General features: G+C 33.7%; 2 protein-coding genes across 2 annotated transcripts; one reads left to right on the top strand and one right to left on the bottom strand.

Moving 5' to 3' along the window:
• Window positions 1-97: 97 nt before the first annotated feature.
• Window positions 98-23,117, bottom strand: LOC128189490 (leucine-rich repeat and WD repeat-containing protein 1-like). Its single transcript, XM_052861119.1, is given in 19 exon segments — window positions 98-1,430; window positions 1,720-1,776; window positions 1,893-1,999; window positions 2,461-2,643; window positions 3,036-3,148; window positions 3,468-3,602; window positions 3,966-4,041; window positions 5,180-5,302; window positions 5,487-5,565; window positions 5,951-6,057; window positions 6,429-6,549; window positions 6,831-7,063; window positions 7,539-7,674; window positions 11,035-11,050; window positions 11,052-11,173; window positions 12,113-12,229; window positions 12,456-12,681; window positions 18,886-18,975; window positions 23,019-23,117. Coding segments are annotated over 19 exon segments (2,178 nt in total). The 5' UTR covers window positions 23,027-23,117; the 3' UTR covers window positions 98-1,301.
• Window positions 23,118-24,911: 1,794 nt separating this feature from the next.
• LOC128188689 (alpha-ketoglutarate-dependent dioxygenase alkB homolog 4-like) lies at window positions 24,912-27,422 on the top strand. The gene is made up of 3 exons (XM_052859900.1): window positions 24,912-25,041; window positions 26,205-26,420; window positions 26,831-27,422. Exons 1-3 carry the CDS (start codon window positions 24,964-24,966, stop codon window positions 27,347-27,349), a joined length of 813 nt encoding a protein of 270 aa, XP_052715860.1. The 5' UTR covers window positions 24,912-24,963; the 3' UTR covers window positions 27,350-27,422.
• The last annotated feature ends 489 nt before the right edge of the window (window positions 27,423-27,911 follow it).

Raw genomic sequence — 27,911 nt, 5'->3', positions numbered from 1 at the left:
CATGTAGCTCTGGGTCCTAGCTGCTGCCATTAGCTAAGGGAGTTACAACATAACTTGTAAAACACTAGTAATATTCAACATCACGACAACATCCATAAAATGAACAAAAAATTTAATGTTACAAACTAAAAAAAAAAATTTGGTACATATAAACAAAGATTTATAAGCAATGATTGATACAGGCAGGGTCTCCGTAACAGTCTTAAGTTAAAACATAAAATGAAAATGAACGTTTAATTCAAACTTAAAATGAAAAAAAAAATTCAAATAAAAAATTAAAAGGTGGGTGTTTAAAACAGAAGGTGAAATAAACATGAAACACTAAAATGCCTTGATATAGAAAATATTTTCAGATATTTTTTGAAGAAATTTCATTAAAACTAAACGCTGAAAGAAGGGCATAAAAATGAAAAATAAAAAACCAACTTGAACACAAATTTTGATTGCATTATTTCTGCAATCAACTTGAACACATCAGAAGTTCTATACATCGTTACTACATGTACAGTTATCAGTAGCACTAAATCAGGTTTCTTCATAAAGGAAAAAATATTCACTGAAAACTCATAAACTATATCATAAACTCAAATTCAACCAAGTTGTTGAATTCTATACTACCTTCCTATAGCTCCATACACTCATGTTTTTAAAACATGTACATTATTTCAACACTAGATATAACCCTCATAACAAAAAGACTACCAACTATTATCAAGATACTATAAAATATCTTAAAACAGGAATAACTGACTTGATTATTGATATTGTTAACTTTTTCCATCGAGTTTTCAAAGTGTGATATGCTATCAAAGAGCAATCTTAATGTACTACCTAGAAACAAACAGTGCACTTGTAATAATATAAGGAGCTGGGAAGATGGTGAGGAATTACGAAAAATGAGGACACATATAGTCCAACAAAGATATCCCACAGAACAAAATAACAATATACATATTCCAACCAAAACTGAGATCACACACATAATTCAAAATCATTTCACAATTTCACAGCCTCATACATGTATATCAATGCCCATCAGTTCTAAACATAGAACAAAACCTGGTCCTTATATCCAGTGAAAAAATCTCTCTGAGATATCAACCACAAGTTCTCTCCATCAGGAATCAACCACAAGTTCTCTCCATCAGGAATCAACCACAAGTTCTCTCCATCAGGAATCAACCACAAGTTCTCTCCATTAGGAATCAACCACAAGTTCTCTCCATGAATCAACCACAAGTCTTCTTTTTCATGAAATATCAGCCTCAAGTCTTCTACACGAGTTATCATGACAGGCGCCCTCAGTCCAACATCATCTCCTCCTCACTAGAGTCCCTACTCTGTCTCCACACACACACCAAATTGTTGTCTGTCCCACAGGCGACATACTCCCCGTCATGACTGACACAGGCACTGTTGACAATCACAACCTGCAATCAAAGGTAAAAAGTTAGTATTTTATGGACATATCAACCACTGTAGGAGAAAATGTATGTGTTTGGCATATTGCTGGCTGTTCAGTCCTTTGTTTTATACATATTCATAAGTGCAAGAGAATATACATGTATGGACATATTACCCGCTATTCAATCCTTTTTTCAATGCATTTCTTTTTATAAATGTACTTGAATAAAATACCAGGTATTTCTTTAATTAAAATAACAACAGATACATGTAAGTTGTTCATACAGATAAAAAGCATTAAACATAAATTCCTACCTCTTTCTGACAAAACTGTTTCATGGGTCCTTCAGCAATCTCCGGCCATTCTAAAACCTGAGTTAAAAAAAAAACAACTTTTAAAACTAATCCTATTCAATAATTTAAAAAAAAATCATTCTCTCATTGAAAATTACTAAAACATGAGCAGTTGAAGTTTGTAAGAGATGTACCCTGGAAGGCCTCATGATGTCGTCACATGACTTGGACTTCCTGTTGGTCAGTTCATTAATGTTGTACAGCCTGAGATTCCCAGAGTCGTCTCCAACCACCATCATTTCTGGAATAATAAATAATCTTTGTTTTTGAATAGCAAAAGAATTAAGAATCTTTGTTTTTATAAATAGATTAGCAGAATAATAAGGAATCTTTGTTTTTGAATAGCAATATAATAAAGAATCTTTGTTTTTGAATAGTAAAATAATAATCTATGTTTTTCTATAACAAAATAATAAAGAATCTTTGTTTTTGAATAGCAAAGCAAACTAATTAAAAACCTTCAGGTCTAGGTTTGCGATATATGTAAAAACAATAAAACGCTGTTAAAGAGAAGGGTAAGCAACAAGTTCGTAAATTTGTTATAACCATAAAAATATAACTGTTGAGTTTATAATACAATTTTAAGATAAGAGGACGGAAACTGACATTACTTTAAGCATGTAACTATGTTTTACTGCATTACAAAAGACGGGCTTCGAATAAGGCCACATTTTTCTAGATTTTCTTACGCTTTTGTTTTACCTTTGTTTGTGCCCATGTTGATGTAGTCTACATCCTGGGTGGTGTAGTGGAGGAGGGCTGCTGGTTTGACCCCAACCGACCTGATGTGGGCCTTGACCTTCCTTTTGTGTGCTTTGCCATTGTTCGACAGCTGATCCTTGACATTCCAAACACTGATGATGTCATCTCCAACACATTTGTTCACTGAAAGAATTTTGTTCAATTTATTTTCAACTTACATGTGTGTTATAAATTATTCTTGCTATCTTTATTTTACCAAAAAAAATACTGTTATCTTTCCTTTGTTGTGATTAATCCAACAGTTACAAATAAATCACATACAACATATCATTTCTCTAAAAGATGAACTACAGCTCATTAAACTACAGCTTATATTTGTTGCTTATTCATATAGCTATAAACTTTGGTTCTAAGAGTATGGTTCTGGAAGATCTGACTTTGGGTTAAACAATCTGACTTTGGCTCTATGCTACAAGACTGAGTGAGATTTAATTAAGCTAAAGATATGACTTTGGCTATAGAAGATGTGACTTGGTTTAAAGCTTTCAGATTGAGTGAGTGATAGAGCTACATACCGACATAGCCGTTCTTTAGAGCTGCCAGTCCATCCACTGTCTCCCTCACAGTACTGACGTTACTCTCCCCGTCACTGGACACAGTGGGCAGATAAAACTGGTAGTCAGGGTCCCTGAAATAAGTGGCTCAGTATTCATAAAGCAAATTCTCACATTAAACATAACCATGTTGCAAGGATTCACATGCACTGTAAAAATTTCTCTTTTTTTGTTTAAAACGATCAAAAATTAACCAAATCTTTCAATAATTTTAAAATAAATAGGTGTATTAATTTTTTGAAAAGGCATTTTAAAGAATTATTTTTGATATTTTATTTTACAATTTATTTTGAAATGCAAAGTTGCATATTCTTATCATTGAAATGGTGCAAAATTGTTTCCTGTTTCCCCTCATTAAAAGCTTTGTAGTGAAAAATTGGACGTCATAACTACCTTGATATTTTGTTAATGTTATCTGCTTTCCATCCAAAGCACGAGTCCTCACATCCTGCCAACAGAGTCTGACTGGGCATGCTCAGGACGAGGTTCAAAGCATCAGTGTCTGGTGCCTGCAGAACGTGCAACTTCCTAAAATGAAATTATTAATATATATAAATACAAGAAAAGTTTGAAAGGAAGGGTGACTAAGATTTTTACACAGAAATTCAAGCGATATTTTGGTAAACTCTCATGATTTTATTGGAGGTTTGCATATATTTTTGCAAAATTTCATATCAAATTTTCCACAACAAAAAAACATATATAGGACGAAGCGATGAATAGGGCAATGTCCACATGCCAGGGAAAAAACGTATCGACCTAATTTCCGAAAAATATGGAACTTTATGAGTAGAAAATTATAAACTCAATTGAAACTGTAACAGAATGTGACAATAAATATTACAATTTTTCATTAGTTTAATATAGCATTATTATGTTTGTGACACTTACTTGAACAAGACAGTGTAGTCTCTCATGTTGGGAATACCAATATCCCAAATGATGATCTTCCTATCATTGCTGCCACCTGATAATATGGAAGATAAGTATAAGTAATACATAAACTTAAAAAGAGAGCAATTTTTAATGAACAAGAGATGTTTGTGAAACACTTATGCCCCCCTCCCTGGGAAACATTCACAAAGAAAATGAACGTAAACTGTAAATATTTGTAATTTTTCTAAGTCCAAGGGCCGTACCTCTGTCGAAAATGGCTCGATCGTACCCAATATCGAACTTGACCTAGATATTATCATGATAAACCAGTATACTAAATTTCATTTCAATATGTACAACCTCTGCGAAGAAAATGAGCGGAAACTGCAAATAACTGGAATTTTTCTACGTCAAAGGGCCATAACTCTGTCGGAAATGGCTCGATCGTAACCAATATCGAACTTGACCTAGATATTATCATGATAAACCTGTATACCAAATTTCATTTCAATATCTTCAACCTCTGCGAAGAAAATGAGCGGAAATTGCAAAACTGGAATTTTTCTACGTCCAAGGGCCATAACTCTGTCGGAAATGGCTCGATCGTACCCAATATCGAACTTGACCTAGATATTATCATGATAAACCTGTATACCAAATTTCATTTCAATATGTTCAACCTCTGCGAAGAAAATGAGTGGAAACTGCAAATAACTGGAATTTTTCTACGTCCAAAGGCCATCAATCTGTCGAAAATGGCTCGATCGTACCCAATATTGAACTTGACCTAGATATTATCATAATAAACCTGTATACCAAATTTCATTTCAATATGTTCATCCTCTGCTAAGAAAATGAACGGAAACTGTTGGTGGACCGACCGACAGACAGCAGCAAAGCAATATGCCCTCCCTTCTTCGAAGGGGGGCATAATTAAAAGAAGCTGCAGTCACATCCTAATCACCTTATTTGTCTGCGTGAATGCAGTTACATTTGAATTTCTTTCCTTGCATTTACAAGAATACTTTATTAACAGCTGATCTTTACTCATATTTTAAGATTAACACAAAACATCTGGTCTCCAAAATTATTATTATAATAATGCAAGACTACCAACTGACCAAGAACCAGTGTTTGACAATTTTGCTATTTCATTTATTGGAAAGTTATTTCAAGATTTCAAGATTGAAACATTTAACAATGCAGAAAGATGGAAATAACACACTTACTGAAGAGGATTGTGGGATGGTTGGGGTGAAAGGTCAAACAGCTGACATACTTCCTGTGACCCTCTAGTGTGGCATACATCACAAACTGTGAGGGGTGGATCAGCTTGATATCAGCACTTTGACCTGTTTAAAATTATCAGCATATAAAACATAACATGAAAATGCTGGATTTTAAAGATTGTACATGTTTGGAGGTTATCAAATAAATTCTGTTAACATTCTATATTAAGGGGTTTATTAGGACTTAAGGCCATCAGCCTATTTAGGAAAACTTTTAAAATATTTTTTTTCCATTTTTCAGTGTTACCTGCAACAGCCAACAGATTGGTTTTCTCCGTTCTGTTGTTGTTCAGTTGGACTGTGGTCCATGCCATGGTGTAAAAGCACTGAAGATAAAATATAAGCATATATGAATGCACTATTCTGAAAAAGATAGTAACTTCTATGCTTTTTCAAATATTCCTAAATTTCTTCATGACCTGAACAAGCCATATGGACTTTTTATACTGCTTCATAAAGAAACATACCCATACATTAAGAAGTACACAGTAACACCAAACAATCATGACTGATGTCTCAAATACCACTGTAATGTGGCAAATGCTATCCCACTGATTATGCAGTTTTAAAAGAGTAACTCAATTTTAAAATAATTTGAGATGAGTAATTACTCTTATCCTTTTTAAACCTGTCTAGAACATTTTATGTAAAACAATATTAGCTTCTAAAATATCAACTTATAATATTAAGTTGTTTTTTTTAAATTTTTACCTCATACTTGTTGCTGTCTTTGTAGCGCTTCATCACCTTCCCTGTGTTACAGTCAATCAGGCAGACCGTCTGCCCCCCACAAGTGGCCAACATGTTTGTTGTCTTCTCTACAAATAACAGATATTAAATTAAAACTTAAAAGAGGGAAATACATGTACCAATCAACAATCGTCATGAGACATTGGACACAGTGACCAACATTTTATCACTGCACTGAACTCATTCTTGAGTTCTAAAGAACTTGTAAGCATCGCTTTTTAAGAAGGCTACATGGTCATCAAATTAACCATCAGATTTTGCTAAAGTTTTAAGATATGGTTTTATTGTTAAGTATGGAAAAAATCCTTTAATTTTACTTTTTTAATTTGGATATTTTTTCTACATTTTTACATAGAGATCTTCTTCTAAAGGAGATAAATACAGTCTAAAAATGACTAGGACCATCAAGTCCTCTTTAAAAAAAAAATCAAATTTTTACCTGGGTCTTCAATGCTAGGTTCAAAAGCACACCTCCACACCTTGGTGACCTCATCAGAAGGGTCGTTTCCCTCGGAGTGGCATCTCAGGAAATACACAGGGTCGTAGTCAGGTACTGATGGCTGACATCAAGTTAAAAATATCCTTTTATTTTGCATGCTCATTTCAGTTATAACAATATCGAACAGATCGTACATTAATAGACAGAACCAGGCAAGCTAATATTATTCACTTTTACAGGCTTACAGACAGAGAAAAGGGTTTACAATCTTCAAAAATAAATATTTCAGCGTAAAATAATTGGTCAAATTTAGTTGGAAAGAGTTAAACAAAGAATGGCTTTTTGTTAGAAATCTGAAACTTTTTTCTTAACATAACTTGTAAAAACATTATCCCAAATTACCAAAGAAATCAGGTCATGGTCCACAACTGTGTTCTTCCTCATCATCCAGGTTAGAGGGGAGTACTTCCTGTCTCGTTTTGATTTCTGTGTGAGTTCGCCCTGGTCACTGTCCCTCCGTCTCTTCCTGTTGTGTGGGGTACTGATGGGGGATATGGGGGACTGAGGCATCTTCAGGGTGGGGGAGTCCAGTAAAGAAGAGTGGTTCCGACTCTTGTTCCTCTTTGGGGTGGTGGCTGAAGAATCCAAGAATACATAGCATTGTGTTGGTTAAACGCAAGTAACAATTGCAATTTTTTGTCCTTTTTGGGAACACCAATTGTACATTTACAAGCCTTTTTGCCATATCAAAACAGATCATGTTGATACACCTACTGGTTGACTATTGTTTTCTACACAAACAAACCATACAAGAGTTGCTTTTTGTGCTTGAAAAATTATGATTACTTGGGGTTTTTTTGGTGGGAAAGTCAGTGTATATTTTATTTAAAATGAAGTTGCAATTTTTTGTAAAATTGGACAAAGAAGAGAGAAAGCTTTTAAGGAGGAAATATATCAAACAACAATAACAAACACACAAGTTACAAAAACAAATGCAAACTGCAATGTTTGATCTGAAATGGCTAATGAGCCCCTTAACATCCAGTTATCCCCCTTAAACCTATACATCTACTATTATCCCTCCCTTGAACCCTGGTCAGGCCTCTATACCTGATGTTTTGGGTGAGGTTGCACTGAGTTTCCTGGACAGTCTGGCACTCCTCGGAGTCCGGGGAGTCTGGACATCAGAGCGGAAATGTCTACCAGAGTGGACTTCTTCGGCTACCTCTGTGACTAGCTGCTCAATCTGAAAATGGAAGCATTTACTTTATGAAAAAATTTGTCCCTTACTTCTCTGAAACTTTTTATTGATCACATATCAATTATCACAAAAAACTGTGTTTTCTATACATCACATACTGTTTTTCTAATCCTTTAAATTGAACATTACTCTATAGCTGTTAAGTAAGATTTCTCATGTAGAAGATTTGAAAAAAAAACTTTAACTGGCCTAAGACCAATCCTCATCAAGAACCAGTTCTTGCCATTGCATAACATTACATGAAGTGGTGGCAAGAAATTCTTGGCTCGTTTTGGTCTTAATTTGACCAAAACATTAACAACAACTTATCATTACAATCAAAAAGAAACAAGAGGCCCATGGGCCACATCAATTACCTGACAACCATAGCTATGATAAAATCCATACCTGTTAACCCTCCCGCATTGTGCGGGAGACTCCCGCAAAACGGCCTAAAAATCTAAGATCTCCCGCATCCAACCTATCTCCCGCACGGGAGACAAATTTCTCCCGCAATCGTATTTGTCTTCCCCATACCCCACCCCCAAATTCTGAATCTTTACATGCAAATTTCAACAACCACTGCTGGTTTTTCTCTGATTTTGAGCTCAAAAAGCTGCAGTGTAGCTTGAATATATCAAAATCCATCCAAGTACTGTCTACCGTGATCATAGTATGACATGTTATAGTCAAGTTTACTTTTTACGATTACTTCCGGTTTTGCCTTAAATCAATTACGTATTTAGTTATGCATAGGCCTTATAAAAAAAAATAAGTGAAAGCCTAAAACATCTTGATTTTACTCTGTAACACCAAAGAAAACAATACACAGCCAGTGGTGTCACTTAACAGGTGCACAGGTAAAGCACCCAAGCCACGTGCAGTGAGGCGTGACTAATTGTCTGGCCAGCATGGTAAAAATCAAAGTGAGTTTGGAACACTGAGTGTTTATACAAGCTACCGATAAAAGTGAAGCTCGAGGAAAAAGTGTAAAAGCATTTCACAAGAGTTTTTAAAGTTTATAGTACCGGTACTATGAATAACAGGGATGCTATAGACATTACAACAGAGATCATTTTTAAATGATACTGGAGAAATACATGTTGTTTTGTGAATTAAAGATCTATCCTATATATAAGGCAAAAAATAATTTTAATGAATATTATTTACTGGTATTTTCTTAACTGGGTTTCACTGCAAATTCAAAATATGCAAAATAAATTTTCTGTGTTTACCCTAGATGTCAGCATGCAGTGATGGTTCAATACTGAACAATAAGGAGACTTATAATATAAAAAGTGGCACTACTGGCTACTTGTATTGTACCATGCAAACAAAATAAGACTTTTCTGAACATGTACAGCAACACAAGTTGTAATTGCACACCGGTAGTCATAGAAAAAATAAAATTTAAAATGATTGGAAATGCATTAATTACAATGGTAAAATAAGGTATCTAACAGTATTTTTAATATATATTTGCATTTCACTGAAAAAAAAGTCGTTTACGCAAAATCTCTCCCTTAGCCAAGTTGGTAAGGGGGAGAATCTCCCACATAGCAGCTTTGAAAGGTTAACAGGTATGTAAAATCGGCTTAATGGAGTCATAATACAAACTATATGGACAATGTAGTATAATAGATGGAGGTCCTGTATAAATCAAAATCAATTTCACCATGGATATTCTTATGTTTATTATCAATAGTCCCTTTTTTAACAGGATGATTTTATAGTTGTGTCACATGTTGAGCATTACAGTTCTCAAAAAGAAAGGGATATAAACCTATGTCAAACTCTGAACCCCTTGTGAGGCCAAAGAATCGACCAGGGGCCAAAGTCTGATCAATTTTAAAGAGTCAGCAATATGTCAAAATGCTTGCATATAAGTAAAAATATATATCATAACATTACCACTTCTTTTAATAATTAAAATGTTTTCCTTTGTAAAATTCGACCCCAAATGTGGCCCCACCCTACTCCTCAAAATTTTGATTTGAACAAACTTGAATCTACATTATCTGAGGTTGCTTTCACCTAAGTTACAACTTTTTTAAACAGAAATTATTGAAGATTTTTCCTTATATATTCCTATGTAAGTTTTCCCCATCCCAATGCTGCTACCCCATCCTATGCCTGGGGATCATGATTTGAACAAACTTAAATCTACCATAACTGAGAATGCTTTCACACAAGTTTCAGCTTTTCTGGCCAGTTAGATTTGGAGAATAAGATTTTAAATTTTTCTCAATATATTCCTATGTAAAAGTTCAATTCCTCCCCCCCATTATGACCCCACCCTACCCCTAGGGGTCATGATTTTCACAACTTTGCATCAATACTACTTGAGGATGTTCTACACAAGTTTCAGTTTTCCTGGGTAATTAAGACCGCGGAACATTAACTGGCAAGATTGGAAATATACCGCTTATGTCAGTTTCGCTTGTTACAGTCAAAACATTTAAAATGGGCGGGAACAAATTGACAGGGACGTTTGAGAAAACATTGGATTGAAACTGTATATGTACATGTAGTTATAGGAAATGTATTTTCAATCCACCTCTGCATTTCTAACTTGCTATATACATGTTAGTTAAAGCGATCGAAAAACATTATATTTAGTATCAGCAAAGTGGTTGAAAAAAAAATTTCACAAATAAGTATATAATCAGCAAATATGAGAAGATCTCAATTCGGGAGAGATAATACGCAAAGCAAGGCATTGTCCGAAGACTTCAGAGAATCAGTCGTCACAAGTCTGAAATCAAGTGGGGCCATAGTTGAAACGGGGTTTATTCACAGAGAACAATCAAAGTTACCATTTATAAGATTAAAATTATATCCAATAATAGAATATATAAAATGTTCCATATAAAAAATCATTGGACGATGCTTTGCCCTTAAGCTTGGTATAATATCTCCGAATTGGTATCTTAGTTCTGAAAAGATTTTTCAAGATTTTTTCTATATATTCTTATATAAAAGTTTAACCCCCCTTGTGGCCCCATCCTACCCCTGGGGGTCATGATTTTCTCAACTTTGAATCTACATTGCCTGAGGATGAAAGTTCCAACTTTCTTGACCAAATGGTTCTTGAGAAAAAGATTTTTTTTTATTTCTCAAAATTTTTCAATTAATCCTAATTATTTCCACTTGAAAAAGGGTTTGATCCTTAATTTTCACAAATTTGAATCCCCTTTTTATCAGGCTCTTTATTCTAATTTTAATTGAAATTGGCCCAGTGGTTCTTTAGAAGATGTTGAAAATGTGAAAAGATTACAGATAAACAGACAAACTTTACCAAAATAGCTCATTTGAGTTTTCAGCTCAGGTGAGATAGAAAAGTGAAATTCATTGGATCATACATACAATGATTTTCTCTGTCGCTGGCGAACAGGTCATCAGATCTGACAATGGCCTTGAACTCTGACACAGCCTTCTGGAACTCCTCCTCAGACATGTCCTCTGTGAATCGGTCCTCATACAGCACTTCAAACTTGGCCTGCACCTGTTGGAAATCAGTTTTTAAAAAAATTAGTATTTAAAAAGTTTCAACATTTATGAAGAACCAGATGAATTTATGAGGAAAAATACTGTGGAATCATTTAAACTTGTGGGGGCCAAGTTTTATGGATTGTGGGTTTTTTGCTTCTTTGTGGAGATGTAATTTCGTGGATGTCAATTTTCAGTAAGATACCTATTTCAAGATTTGTTTTCATCAAAGATGTAAATTTGCTAAGGGCTACCCAAGGATATCACTAAAATTTCGAATGATTTCACAGTCAATTTGTGCTATAACAAAAATGTTTCTGTGGACTAATTCATTTGCATTACATTTCACTTTATTAAGAACACGCGTTTTAATGTATTTAGCAACAATTGTGGTAAAATAAAAATTATGTATTCCATTTTTGATAGAGCCATTTTAAAAAGAGCTTGGACTTTGGGTAGTTTTGTGAAACAGCAATGTGACATAGGCCTGGCTATTTCATTATTGGCCACACAGCCACGGCTCTTTGATACCAACAAAATTTGTCTGGCTTTTGAGGTAAGAATTACTGACCATGCATTAAATATGACACAGAATACAGGCTTTTTAAACATGAAGCAAATGCACGGTATAGAAAAAGTGGTGTTTTTTTAATGACCTTTAATAATACACATATATACATGTATTAATTATATATTTTATCAATTCAAATTTATTTGGTACAATCATCTTAAATTTTACCTTTTTTTTAGAAAAACAGTACTTTCGGGTTTTTTTTCTCTAAAAAAAATTTATCATAGATATAAAAAAAAAATCACACTAGCTTTTCTTTAGGACCAACTTGATATGACATTCAAAAGCAATTATATATTATTATGCATCTTTTAGCTTCTTATGGTCATTAAGCACTGTCCTGCTCAAAAGACACCCAACCTTTTCCAATTGATTGTTGTGTACCTGTAACTTCCACTTCTCTTTGATGTGTTGGATTTGTCTGTGTATGCTATCCAAATCATCACCATCGATCTTCATCAGACTTGGACACTTCAGAACTGCCTCTATCTTGTGACTGGCCTAAGGAAGAAAGATAAAAAAATCATTCATTATATACTCGTGTGGGATAGTGAAATTTCACTTCTTGGCAAAGATATACAATCTAGGTCTCCAACAATTGTATGCTAAGCAAATTAACCTGTGATGATAAGACAACAATTCATTTGGTAACAAACAAAAGCAAGATGGGGTAAAAAAACTTCCCCCATTTTTGTTTCTGACATTAACAAAATGTCATGAATTTTACCTGGATGTTTGGGTTTCCTTCTACCATAAGCTGCTTGAGATTCGGAAGGTTCTTCACAAAGTCTATGGAGTCAATATTATTCTCAGAGATGTCCAGTGTCTCCAAAGTTTTCAGAGTGACCTCTGGAAAAGTTGTGAGGTTATTGCGGGAGAAGTCCAGGGTCTTGATACTCTTCATGTGTTTCAGTATGTCAGCAGGCAGATCCTTTAGACCATAGTCGGATAACCTATTATGGGATAAAGAACAAGGGACGTTATTGGTCAAAAAATGCCGTGTTTTAAAATCTAATGATACCTACCATTTTCAAAAGCCAAGAATAAACAAAACTTAATGGTATATGATTTATTCATATAACTTTAGTGTAAGTATGATACATTTTACGTTAAACACGGCGCCTTTTTAAAACGAAACGTCGACATTTTACGAAGCCTTTAACGCGGCGTCATAAACATGACGGACAGGATTAACTGGATTTTAACACAACCAAACATTTCTCTTATTTTTTAAAAAAAAATTTTGGTATTAGTATTTATTTCCAAACTTTGCATTCCATTTGTTTAGAATAAGAATTTCGTATTAACTAACCCGACATAGTTAGGGAATCCGTACTGCAGAGAAATACTCGAAAGCCAGTAGAGGTAAATGAATATATTATTTACATCCACCAAGTATGATTCCCTCTATTTTATTACAAAAATGGATTGTACATTCATAGCTCTGTTGAAATTGACAGAACTGAAATATAAACGGTCCAGTTTTTACTAGTTTATCGATCGGTCGAAACCTTCAGCAACCTAAAAACAAGAGGCCCATGGGCCACATCGCTCACCTGAGGAACAATAGGTATGATAAAATCAGCTTAATGGAGTCATAATACAAACTATCTGGACAATGTACAATAATACATGTAGATCCTGTATAAATAAAATCCATTTTCCCCTGGATATTCTTATGTTTATAATCATTAGTCCCTTTTCTAACAAGATGATTTTATAGTCTTATCATATGTTGAGTATTGCAGTTCTCAAAATGATCCTTAACAATAGTTTATATATCAGATATAAACGTACATCAAACTATGAACCTTCTCGGGAGGCCAAAGAATTGTCCTGGGGCCAAAGTCTTAACAATTATAAAGAAACATCTGGCTGATTAGTTTCTGAGAAGATTTTTAAAGATTTACCCTATATATTCCTTTGTTAAATTTTGACCCCCCCCATTGTGGCCCCACCCTACCCCTGGGGATCATGATTTTCACAACCATGAATCTACACTACCTGAGGATGCTTTCACACACGTTTCAGCTTTCCTGGCTGATTAGTTTCTAAGAAGAAGATTTTTAAAGATTTACTCTGTTTATTCCTATCTAAAACATCGACCTCCCATTGTGGCCCAAACCTACCCCTAGGGTTGTGATTTTCACAAATTTGAATCTACACTACCTGAGGATGCTTCCACACAAGTTTCAGCTTTCCTGGCTAATTAGTTTCTGAGAAGAAGATTTTTAAAGATTAACTCTATTTAATCATATGTTAAACTTCGACCCCCCATTGTGGCCCCATTCTACCCCCAGGGGTTATTATTTTCACAACTTTGAATCAACACTACCTGAGGATGCTTCCAAAGAAGTTTCAGCATTGCCGGCTGATTAGTTTCTGAGAAGAAGATTTTTAAAGATTTACTCTATATATTCCTATGTTTAACTTCGATCCCCCATTGTGGCCCCACCCTTCCCCCGGGGTTCATGATTTTCACAACTATGAATTTACACTACCTGAGGATGCATCCACAAAAGTGTCAGCTTTCCTGGCTGATTAGTTTCTAAGAAGAAGATTTTTAAAGATTTACTCTATATATTCCTATTTTAAACTTCGATCCCCCATTGTGGCCCCACCCTACCCCCGGGGGCCATGATTTTCACAACTATGAATCTACACTACCTGAGGATGCTTTCACACAAGTTTCAGCTTTCCTGGCTGATTAGTTTCTGAGAAGAAGATTTTTAAAGATTTACTCTATATATTCCTATGTTAAACTTCGATCCCCCATTGTGGCCTCACCGTACCCCGGGGGTCATGATTTTCACAACTTTGAATCTACACTACCTGAGGATCCTTCCACACAAGTGTCAGCTTTCCTGGCCGATTAGTTTCTGAGAAGAAGATTTTTAAAGATTTATTCTATATATTCCTATGTAAAACTTCGATCCTTCATTGTGGCCCAACCCTACCCCCAGGGTTATGATTTTCACAACTTTGAATCTACATTACCTGATGATGCTTTCACACAAGTTTCAGCTTTCCTGGCTGATTAGTTTCTGAGGAGAAGATTTTTAAAGATTTACTCTATATATTCATTTGTTAAACTTCGACCCCCCATTGTGGCCCCACCCTCAGGTGAGCTAAAAAGGTTAAGTTTACAATACAATAAGTTGTTAAAGTTGGTTTCTGGAACAACAGACTTTGAAAATTTTCTTAATAAATATTGACAAATATTTTACTTTTTTAAGCTTTAGTTTTTAATATCTGTGTACAAACATAGAATTGTGAGCAAATCGCTGTATCTTGCTTATAATTCGAAGCTTAACACTCAAATATGGTTAGTAAATAGAAATTGTAAACAATTAAACACAAGAAACATGCACTACATGTATAACAAATAAAGAACACAATTTATTTTTTCGAAATGAATCATATATATATACATGTATATACCTACATATTTCCGTCAGCGATATCAAACTCTATTTAAACTGAATAAACTCGAAAAAATGCCGAGCATCTCAACAAAACCTATTGCATTAATCTACATGTACCATTACGCAAAAGATAATGCCGAATTACCGATAGAATGAATTGTATTTCAGTACCCGTCCCCTACATCCGATTTTGCTTAATTTGCGCAGGTAAACAGTTAACTGTTTGATTTACCGAAGTCTCTGTTTGATTTGATACGTAAAAATCACGAAATACAGACGATAGTTTCCAGGTTACAAAGCATAATGAGAACGAAACGAAAATCAGAACAAGCTAACACCAACGTCATGTGTGAAAACTGTCAACGCATTGAAATATTTAGCCTCAATTTACTTCACAAAATCGGCACCAATATATTTTGTATGTTTCAAAATTTCCCTTCATACGCGAACTGTTGCACAACAAGTAAATTCATCATAGTCAGATCGACCCTTTTTCGTATAATGTCATGGCTGCTTTAAACAAAGAACCTCGTTTTAGAAGTATGGAATCATTTTACCGGATGCCGAACCCGAAGCTATTAAACTGATTGAAACACGCATTTCCTTTATTATTATTTTCGTAATAACTCAGATTTGAAACAAAATTTCCACTTAATTTTTGCAATTTATATTTTCCTTCCCATAAGGATAATTTATGCTAAACTATGTTGAATTTGCCTCGGTAGTTCTTGAGAAGAAGATTTTTAAAAATGCACCCCCCTTTTTCTACAGTTTCAAGGTTTTCTCCGCTTTGAATACAGATCAAACTTTTATTTCTGCAATTTATATTTGCCCTCCCATAAGGATGATTTGTGCCAAATTTGGTTGAAATTGGATAAGCGGTTTTAGAGAAGAAGTTCAAAATGTAAAAAGTTTACAGACGGACGGACAGACGGACGACGGACAAAATGTGATCAGAATAGCTCACTTGAGCTTTCAGCTCAGGTGAGCTAAAAAATCCTGGACTACACGAAATAATCATGGTGATGTCAGAATCAAATTCCAATAGGAGACGATTTGTTTGTTTCTTATACCTAACGTACGTAACAATAATTTTGTTAATTTTTCTGACTTTTTTCAACCAATTTATTAATTTGTTGATAGAAAGATGTAAATATAAACAATAAATTAGCGATCAATGCAGAGAAAAAGAACGCGGGTAATGTAATTTTTTTCTGCAATGTCATGAATCACCATAGAAGGCATTTTATTGTTTAATATTTTACTTATACTTTGTTAGTTTCTTGATTTTTTCTAATACACAAACAACTACATGTAATTTAAGACAATCGACGTGTGGATAGAACAATTTAGCAACTTTATAAATGCGGGAATTTCACAAAGAAAATCATTTACCAACCGGTACAATAATATACAAGAAAACTGATTAATTAAACAGATGAATAATATATTTTAACTTCTAGCAAGTATTAAGAACGAGCACAGGTCAATGCACTTTCTTTTCAATCTAATTACGTGTGCTTTGTATAGATAAAACCTATAAACCTGGTCATAGATCGTCTACAAACTTTTAATCATTGTGTGGAGATCGTTGTTTAAACCGTGAGGGTAGAATAAATAAAATTTATTCAAATAAGACTTTAGTAGTTCAGTCACTGTTAGTATGCACAAACATACATTCAGAGAGAGAGAGAGAGAGAGAGAGAGAGAGAGAGAGAGAGAGAGAGAGAGAGAGAGAGAGAGAGAGAGAGAGAGAGAGAGAGAGAGAGAGAGAGTTTATTTCTGCTCAACGTATAGAATATATACAAATTAAACTTCACACTCGCAGTGTAAGAATCATATCAAACATAACAAACAATGTAAGACTAAGTTATTGCTGATCATACTTCTATTATCTTCGGACTTGAAAAACAAGGAACGACACGTTTTTGTTGTCGACTCGCGGAAGGAGCATGTGATGCAGTCAACTGGTCTTTGGGGCGATTTTGACAAATTGGCTGATGCACTGACGATCAACCGTATACGGATTAGGTTTAACATTTACCGTTATCGGTTAATATATAAGGGGCGGTCAGGCGCGGAACCCTTTTCCTCGATAAATTGAAGCAATGCCCACGAAGTTACAGGTGAATATTCAGCAATTGCGAACTTGTCTATTTAATCGGCCGACCATCGGTAGAAAAGATCACGGAAGACGAAGACAATATGACAATATGTCTAACGTCTGTTCTGGTTGTACGATTGATTAAACTACCTCGATCACATATGACGGATACAAATGGACTTAAACATAAACTGTTTACTTAAAGAGGAAATTATTAGAGCTTTTATCAATCCTTGCAACAGGCACGTAGCATCGTTTTTGAAAGGGGGGGGGGGGGGCAACCAAAAAATCTTGACAAGCAAAAAAAAAAAAAGAAAAAAAAAGGAAAATTTTAAGTTTCCCAAAATCTTCAAAATCCTTATCGGGGGGGGGGGGGGGGGGGGGGGGGGGGGGGGGGGGTAGTATATAACTTCAATTCCACTTCTCATTTCCTTATTTTCATATCATTTTTTTACATTTTCAACAAAAAAGTGGGGGTCAACTCCATGATACTTCAATTTTTTATATGTAAATTTTAAAAAGGTGTTGCTGCCAGAAAAATTGCCCCCCCCCCCCCCACCCCCCCCCCGATGCTTCGTGCCTGTTCAATATGTCGGCGATTATTTTCTGTTATGATCTCAACAAACATCCACTGTAAAAATTTTATATAATCGTTACATCTTAATAGTGTGTGTTGTAATTTTCTATCTATTTATTTAATTAATTTATTTATCTATTTATTTATCAATTTATTTATTTTTCGGTTGCAATTTCTATTTCTTTTTTTCCTTTTGTCTTTTCTTACGTATACAAAAATTATTTTAGATTTTTACATGTATAAGATAAACCCTCTTTCAACGGTAAAAACCACGTGTTACGCCGAGTAACTGTCCGTGTCGGATCGCATTGTTTGAATTACGTTGTTAAAATGTGCAATTTTCTAATCCTTTTTGCTAAAATTGACATTGTTCACAGTTATTAACCGTCACCATTTTCAGTATATGAATTTGTTATGATACAGAAAATAAATATGTTAAATATAAAAGTGGTTAATGCATGTGAAAGGTTTTAATTTCAGCAAAGATTATTCATATTTCTATATATTATAACGATTATTGGAGATCGTTCCGTGTTTAGCGTACACTAGTGACGTCATAATGAAAAATGACGTCATTTTGGTGCCTGTAGAATTTAGCCAGTATCGAACTTAGTACAATGCACAACATCAAAAAACAAAACTAAGACGTTGAAAATATGATAAATTTTGCGGCCAAATACGGCTAATAACGTCCCTTGTTCTTTATAAAATTAAACACTCTTCATTGACTCATATTGTATTACATAAATATAATAGATTCAAAATACTACGATTTTTTTCTTCATTTAATTAAATGTTTATATGTGTATAAATAAATCTTAATACTAATTACCAAGTACATGTATTTCTTGGCAGATATAAATACAATAATACTATATATTCAGCAACACTAAAATGTACTGGGTATATCATGCATTATATCAAAATTTTGCATAGATGGCAATAAAATCAAACTCATTTTTTAAAAATTGTATGAATCTGATTTTGAGAGAGAGAGAGAGAGAGAGAGAGAGAGAGAGAGAGAGAGAGAGAGAGAGAGGGAGAGACTTACATGAGTGCCCTTAGTGAATGGAGTCTCTGGGACCCCTCCACTTGACAGATGAGGTTGACTGTCAGAGTTTTTGTGTCCTGCTTCATTTTCCTGAAACGAAAATAGTTCAATAAAATAAACTTTAACGAGATTGATGCAGTAACAATATAGCTGACTCAGTAGTACATGTAAATTCAATAATGACCAATTTACTAAGTTAGAAGGTAACGTTGCATATTTCTGGACCAGTAATTCATGTACTGATGCTGAGGTTTCAATGCCTTGTTCAATGCAATTGTTTTAGAACTATACTTCACAATGGCCAAAAACATCAGTATAAAAGGAGCTAATCAAATCTGTTCCTAGAATTACTATGAAGTCAGAATCTACAAATCATGTTCTTGTTATCTACAAAGTTTCCTTATTTCTGTCGTGCAATTCAGAGGAGATGCGATGAAAAATAACAAGAGTGACCATTTGACTGATATGGTATGAATGTCGAGGAACATGCTGGTTTTTGTTAAACTCTTAAAATAAGGGCAGTGCAAGAACTATGTAGACTTTTTGAATTGACATACTGACACAAACAAATGAAGTGTAAAACATGAAGTACTCTATAAATATTCATGAATATTTAAGTAATTATTTTTAAGATGATTGTTCTGCAAGTTTTTTCCAGATATCATCTGCATATCATGGCGATGTTGAGGAATATCCATTGATCAGGGTTTTTTCCAATTAACTGGTCAAATGTGCATCTTACAGACCCTGAAATGCACTACTACACCAGCTGTACGTTTCTCGCTTCTCAAACGCTATACGGTTTGTACAATATGATATGTTTCTCGCACAGTATGGTACACTTCGAGTATGATACCATACATTTCTCACATTGTACGGTACACTTTTAGTACGATACGATACGATACTTTTCTCACATGGTATATGGTACATTTTTCATACAATATGCTACGCTTCTTGTAAGATACGATACGTTTCTTATACGACACGATACATTTACTATACACTTTCCATACGGTTTGTACGGTTTCTGTACGATATGAATTTTATTTCTAACAAAGATGATTATAATTTTAATAAAAACTAAAACATCTTATTCACATTAATTTCAAAGTATTTAGGTTTATCACAAGTTTAAATAAATAATTTATTTAAACAATAAAATGCTCTGTTTGGTGATTCATTTGGGATATGAATGTAGCGACATTGCAGAAAAAATACATAACCCGCGTTAGTCAGTCAATGATCGCTACCTTCATAACCCAAATAAATCACCAAAGTGAGCATTTCATTGTTTATATTAACATCTTTATTTTAACTAATTAATAAATTGAGCGTAAAAAGTAAGCAAAATTCACTAAATTACTGTTTATGTTCATAAGTACGTTAGCTGAAAGAAACAGCCAAATCGTCTCCAGTGAGACTTTGAGTCTGACATCATCACGATTAGTTCGTGCAGTCCGTGATTTTTTTGAAGGTCTCGACCAATCGATAAACAGGGCGTGCAAAATTCAACCTTTCTTGTCAGTTTTAGCCACCGTAGATTTCAACCAATTGATAAACGGGGCGTGTAGATTTCAGTCTTGCTGTTTGTGCTATGTTCTGTCTGTTGAAAAACAATTTCTGTTCAGTCACCTGAGCTGAAAAATTTGGTTGAAGATATGTCCATCAGTATACCTCTAGCTTTACTTGCTTCTCCTAATGCTAGGGCACCATTATTGGTCTAGGGATCAAATTTTTCAACAAATTTGAATTTACACTCTATTTGGATATTTATTGTGTATCACAAATATCACAATTTGCAGCAGTGTATAAAGATTTCACGAATATACCTGCATGTAAACTTCTGTAGAATTTATACATTTCCCAAAAAATATCATTGTTTTAAATATATTCACAATTTAATTAACTCGGTATGAGGCTGGCTTGGATAGCAATGTCATATATTTTAACACTTTAGTTCATGAAGATGTCAATTTAGTAGTGGTTGAATTGTTACATTCCAATATTGATATTCTAATTAGCCCCTCCTGTGCAGTAATGTTTAAGATGCAAGGGTTTGAACAATTAAGAATATACTGGCCGGTACACACTAGCAGGATTCTTGGATATATACACTGGAGGGGAAGATCAAATTTTAACATTAAAATTTATAGGAGAATATCTAAAATCTTTTTCTCAAGAGCTACAATGCCACAATTGCTGTAATACTATGCAAGAATTTCTTGCATAGTATTACAGCAATTGTGGCATTGTAGCTCTTGAGAATTTCTTGCATAGTATTACAGCAATTGTGGCATTGTAGCTCTTGAGAAAAAGATTTTAGATATTCTCCTATAAATTTTAATGTTAAAATTTGATCTTCCCCTCCAGTATATTGGCGAACATATTGGTCTGGGGTTTATGATTTGAAAAATTTAGAATCTACAAGCAAGGTTGGCAAAAAAGCGTGAAATACTTATACATGTTTTTCCCATGGATGATGGTTGGAAATAAAAGTATTTCCTGGGTACTATTGTTATTTCCTTGAAATATTGTGCAATTACAAATGTCACACTTTTAAACTTATCTGTTAAGATAAAGACAGAAAAAAATAGTGCAAACTGTTAGCTACGATATTTAATCATTGGCTTTGATTTTATTACAGAAATAATTTTTTTCTTACTAAGTCATTCCATCCACATCTACCTTTGAATTCAGTTCATTTATCACTGTAATTATACACTAGTGTCATTTGTTTTAAGACTTTGATCAGGTATAGGTGAAATTCATACAGTTTACTAGCTATTAAATTACCATTAACATTAAAAAAAAAAATTCTGTATTACCGGTACTTTAATATATGATTATATGTGAAGAATGGGCTAAGAAAATTGTGAAATGTAAACTGTGTTATTTAACTTAGCAGGCAACATTACCTAAGAATTAAGGACCGATTAGTTTTCTCTGAATGCAAATGTGATAGCAAATCACATATGGGTCATGCTGCACATTATTTGGAACTATAGATTTCAATTTTCATGAGTTATTATCATATTAAGGATAAACTTCATAGCAGAGATGTGGTTCAGGTATCAGCCTATTTTAAACGAATCCAGGTTGGTTCGAACCTATTCTGTTTCGCACTGAGATGTTTCGTACCTGCCTCGGAGTGAAAAATCTCACCGTATTAAATATTTTTCTCATGTTATTATTGCTCTGAAATTAATTATAATCTATAAAGGAATTGAAATAAGTTATAAAAAACATTGAAACTGCAACATGGCAAATTCAACCCCTTTAGGTAGTACAAGGGCTTGAAGGGTATATAACTTGGTCTATTCGACCTACAAGTCTCAAGTTTGACTCCAGCAGGGATTTTGTTTAAATGTATAGCATTATATTAAATGTTGGTTTTATTTGCCAAATTGAACCTTTTTTTTCTTTCATTTTCAAGTCTTACTAAGCTAAAATTACATATCTTTTAGAAAAGTAAAAGACTAGGCATATATGTTTATTTTTTTTCAAAAGCCTGGCAGATCTTTAATTCAAATTTTACCATTTTTTAAATGATTAAAAGAAGCACAATACACTGTTCTTTTCCATTAACAGATACTAATCATGGTCACATTAATAAGAAAACAAAAAATTTACAATTTGATAATCTTAAAAAAATTAAGAAAAAATTTCCAAATTTTAAACATTACCTGAATGATTGATCAGCATGTAATTCTCAATGTCTTCTCAGAGTAAATGATATATATAATAAACCCTAATTGAATACTAGCATAACAAATGGAACATTCCATTAATTGAAGGGGAGTCAACGGCTTCACTCTATCCCTCGATCAAAGGTAAAGTCCGGTGGATAATTATTTGACAGGTGTTATAATTGCCTCCACTTCTCATTGTTAACAAGATAATTAGGAACTCAAGCTGAGACGACATAATTGCTTAAAAAAACCGTTCTTATTTTCTGAAGTGCGGTAAACTTTTGTTCAAGTCAAATTGGTGAAAATATTCTCACTAATTTAAAACTGTGCAATAACAACAAATACCCCCCCCCCCAAACCACCCCCGATTATGTTCCCTGTTGCTTATTCAAACACTCTTTTAAAAAACTTGTAGTTTATAGCAAAAGAAGTACGAATTACCTGTTCATAATGAAATGGGTACAGAAGATGTATCATATGCATATGCTGGGCGAAAATGTAAACAGCATCGTGATCCAAGGTTTTCCCGCGTTTTCAAACAAGAAATGAGAGATGCTACGTAAAAACAAAACCCCGGAGAATAAATCAGATCCGTTTATTATTTACCAGTTTTGAAACAACAGTGTTTTGGGGGGTTTTCTACATAAACAGATAACTTCACAACATCTACATTTTTAAAAATGATTTTTTATAATATTATCAATATTACATGTTAATTTTTGGTTAATATCTTTCATTTATAAAAACTTCATAAATAAACAATGTAGATCAACAATAAGATTTTTTGCGTGAAATAAAAAAACAACTTACTTTTTGCTACAATCTCATGTATTTCTGCTCTCACTTGAAATTAATGTTCGTACAACTGAATAACATGTAGTGACATTAATCCCTATCCCTGTCGTCTATATGAAATCCGTACTGCGTTCGCGGAATTTTAAAGAAAATTGTTACGATTGGTTCGGCTTTCCTAGCTCTTCATGGAGATACTGTTTTATTGTCATCGTTTGTATCTAAACTAGCATTTTTTCTTATCTTGATGAAAAGATACCGTAAAACTATTTATTTACATGTCACAAATCTTATCGGCTTACGATGTTAAAATTACAAAATACAAAGTTAATCCGTTCACATGTAAAACATGTAAGTTTATTACCCCTAGACATTTTTTTCTTTTTGATGCAAAAAATGAATTGAAACAAAACATTTAGCCCTAGGCTATGCGGATTGGATACATGTGTGAATCAATGTATTACATTCTTTGAAAGAAAAACAAACAGGGAAAATTTTTGATAATTCATATAAATTCCACCAACTGAAAATAAAATATTTACTTTAGAAATGTTTTCATTCTATTTGACACTCATGTCATATATTCGGACAACAAAATACAAGTAAGTGTCAAAAATGGCAACATTGTCACCTGGCGTTTTCACTTACAGTAGATATCTAAATATTATTCATAGATTAAACATAGACTTCGACATAGCTGGGCTTAATGGTGATTTATTTTGAATCGGAGATGTCATTATCTAATATAAATTGTTCCTTCGATCACTTTAAAGACACTTGCATCACAGAACACACATATAAATTACATATTGTTTGTATGGAAAAAAAACCCCGTAGTTTTTCGTTTTTTGGTTGATTTTTTTATTTGCATAAAATCTAGCATTATTATTGATAAAACTTTAGTCTTATGTGTATTTATGTATGTATTTCCATGTACCACTATATTTCCTCATGTTCTAGATGTAAAAAAAAACCTGAAATAGATAAATGATGAATGGATGATAAACTCTCTCTCTCTCTCTCTCTCTCTCTCTCTCTCTCTCTCTCTCTCTCTCTCTCTCTCTCTCTCTCTCTCGGTAGATTGTCCAACCTTTTTTTCACCATAAATTAAACAGTTAACATGTAAAACTACAATGCTGTTAAACTTCTAACATAAGTAAGTATTATATAAAAGTAAATGAGTGTGCAGTATTATTGCGTAGTCAACCCCTGTCTGATAAATGCATTTTTAAAATATATACACAGGGGCTCGTCACATTTTTTTTCAAATTTTTATATCTACCACCTCTATACAATAATGTATTTTATATAGAGATTGTAGATGTAAAAAGTTGAAAAAATTCGTGACGAGCACCTGTGACAGATATCACATATGTACAAAATTGCGTTTGATACATGTATATTTAATATATTTTTTAATATTACAACGAAATTTAAATTGGGAATACTTTTTCTTTGTGCTTGTTTAGGTTTCACCTTTTCACATGTTACACGTGCATGAACACGGAAAAAGTCTGACGGACGGACTTATCTACTATTCTGGTTTTAATTTTACACTGCAGTGAAATGTTTCCTATGCAGAACCTGCTACAAAATGTCACAATGTGGCTGTAAAGGTATTCGCACCTGTCTTGTCTGTGAAAAAGTAGAAAGACAAAATGAGACCGAAAAGGTATGTCTGTATTTTTGAACTGTTGAAGTTTATTTTGTTTACATGGTTTTCTTTTTGTAAGGATGTTTTATACAGAAATATCACTGACAATATCACAACTGCACAATGTACAGCTGGTGTACAAGCTCCAAAATGGATATTTTCCTCTGCCAGCTCTATTATATTAGCGTCTCGAAAGATGATAAAATTTTATGAGTTAAATAATTAACACAGATGCTGTGTTTAGGCAGTGTGTCGGTTATCAGTGTAAATTTTATGTTACAAATTAATCAGTTAAATTGAGTAATTACTATTGGATACGTCATAGGTGACGGTCAAAACGGATTGCCAGATAGCTCAATTAGAAGAGCACCTGACTAGAGATTCAGGGAGTTCCGGTTCAAATTCCGGTCTAGGTTGTCATTATTTTTTTTATTCCTTTATGTTTGGTTCCGTGCCAACCCTTGGAACTGACAGGTTAACACCTGCCTGGGTAAAGAGCCTAGGGATTGAGATTTTCGATGGTGAAGATCTTTTAAGGGAGGAGAAATGTGATGGTCAGAACAGTTCTGTTGTGGTGCCAGATAGCTTAGCTGATATAACACCTGACTAGAGATTCATTAAGCTTGGGTTAATTCCGGTCTAGTCTGTCATTTTTTTCTCTCATCCGATAACAGAATTCCCTATCATAGTCTGTCCCCTGTTTTACCCTTTCTGTCACTTTTTGAAGAATTTGATGAAATTCTGAATATGGTTAAAGAAGTTCAATTGAAATCAAAGTAACGAAAAAAGTTTAAGATCTTTTCATTGACACATTGTCTCATATGATAAAGCACAATTAAAGCAAACATGCTTTTAAATATTTTCCCATGTAAAGGGTTTCTGATCTACTCCTCTCTTCACAAAGAACAAAGCAAATCAGAAACCTTGTCTTGTAAAGATAACACATTCATAACAAACTCATACACACTCTACAGTCAGTCTTAAAGATATAAAACAATTAACTTTAAAGATATCAGATGTAACAAATTACATTTGCAATGAATCAAAATCACTCTGCATTGGTATTTCATTATAACCTTGCATGTGTAAATTTATACTTATTACAGTAGCTAAGTTTGACTGTAGTTTCAGTTATTGCAGTTCATGTAATATAATCTTCAATTATTTTTTTTTTTCATTAGAAGTGCTCAAGAAAAATTCACAGTTTTTGTGACCTCTGCAACATGGCTTATGTAGGAGGCACAGCTGATGATCATCCTAATCACCATGGAAACACTTTAGAATTCCCAGGGATTTTTATTCAGAGAGATTTTATATCACCAGAAGAGGAATCAGATATTTTAGAACACATCTACAAAAGTCCTTTTGTGGAATCTCAATCTGGGAGGCGAAAACAGGTAATTCCTTGGGAATGAATTTTATAAAAGGTGGTGCGAGACATTTTGTGATATCATCGTGGATGGAAGAACACATTGTTTGAAATCTTATTGTCTTTTAAAATTCACTTTTTAAGATATTTGACCATATAATATTAATGGTGCCCTTTTTTGAAAGTTTTTGTCATGCAACCAACTTCTACTGGTACATCTTCCAGTACATGTATTTATAGATTCATAAGTACCAGTACAAACAAAAATAAAGGGTTAATTTAAAACTGATATTTATTAATAATTCAATTTATACTAAAAAATTGTAACAAAATTTAATAAATTCAGTAATATTGTGTGTAGATATGGCTAACTTTTACTGTTTTGTGTAAATGTGATTGTATATGCATATTTCATTCGTTATATTTAAATCTTTTAAGGATTATGGCCCAAAAGTAAATTTCAAAAGAAAGAAAATCAAATCAGATGTGTTCACTGGACTGCCAGATTTCAGCAGAGTGCTGTATAAAAGAATGAAATCAACGGACATTTTAAAAGATTTCGAACCTGTGGAACAATGCAACCTAGAATATCTGCCGGAGCGGGGATCATCAATTGACCCACATTTTGATGACTTCTGGCTCTGGGGGGAGCGGCTAGTGACCTTGAACTTAGGGTCAGACACTATACTTTGCATGACCTCATCAGATTATCCAGATATAAGTGTCCACATACCGTTGTTTCGTAATTCTTTGATCGTGGTGTATGGCCCGGCTCGACACGCTTGGATGCATGGAATTCACAGATGTGACATCACAGGGAAAAGACTTGCCATCACTTACAGAGAACTGTCAGCAGAATTCCAAGCAGGAGGCGAAAAAGAACAAGTGGGACAGAATCTGCTGGACATTGCTTTGACCTTTGATGGAGTGTCTGTTGGTTCCTTGAAAGTGTCGTGACAAATGTTTCTTTTGTTTAAAAAAAAAAAGATTATTGTAAAAATAAAGAAGAAAAGGGTAAATTAGTACGTAACATTTTGTTATCTTATATTGTTTCTACAAAGATGAAATTTTTGTTCGTATTAAAAGTGTATTTTAAAAGTCCCCAAATCTCTCTCCACTGAAGGAATGTTTAGTGTAATTTCCGGTATATACAACAGAAAATGTCCATTACATTGTCTAGATATTGGGACTATTACATGTACTTTCTACTTGTGTGTCAATTTGGCCAAGTCTAGTAATTTCCAATGAAATGAAAACTTGTTTTCAAATTGGTTTAAGGAAGCATAAACATAGGGTTGCTCAAATATCATATTCACAGATCATTGTACATACTATTTTTCCCATGGTAATATCTTAACACAAAATGACAAATATCCCTTAACGTTGGCAGGCAGAAACTATCATATTTAAAAGTGGGAGGGGGGCAAACTTAACTCGAATTTTTGACCAGAATAGTCAGATGTGCAAGTTCCTTTCAAAATTCATTTCATAGGAATGTTTTAAGAAAATGATTATTGTT

The sequence above is a fragment of the Crassostrea angulata genome, chromosome 6 (assembly GCF_025612915.1).
Source record: "Crassostrea angulata isolate pt1a10 chromosome 6, ASM2561291v2, whole genome shotgun sequence".
In the NCBI taxonomy this organism is placed as follows: domain Eukaryota; kingdom Metazoa; phylum Mollusca; class Bivalvia; order Ostreida; family Ostreidae; genus Magallana; species Magallana angulata.
The sequence above is the reverse complement of the archived record's forward strand: the minus strand, read 5'-3'. Positions and strand labels throughout refer to the sequence as shown.

Excerpts from the sequence above, each read along its gene's own strand:
- LOC128188689 (XM_052859900.1), top strand. The coding sequence starts at position 24,964 with ATGTCACAATGTGGCTGTAAAGGTATTCGCACCTGTCTTGTCTGTGAA. Across the intron at positions 25,042-26,204 it reads GACAAAATGAGACCGAAAAG|AAGTGCTCAAGAAAAATTCA; the intron begins GTATGTCTGTAT and ends TTTTTTCATTAG. Across the intron at positions 26,421-26,830 it reads AATCTGGGAGGCGAAAACAG|GATTATGGCCCAAAAGTAAA; the intron begins GTAATTCCTTGG and ends AAATCTTTTAAG.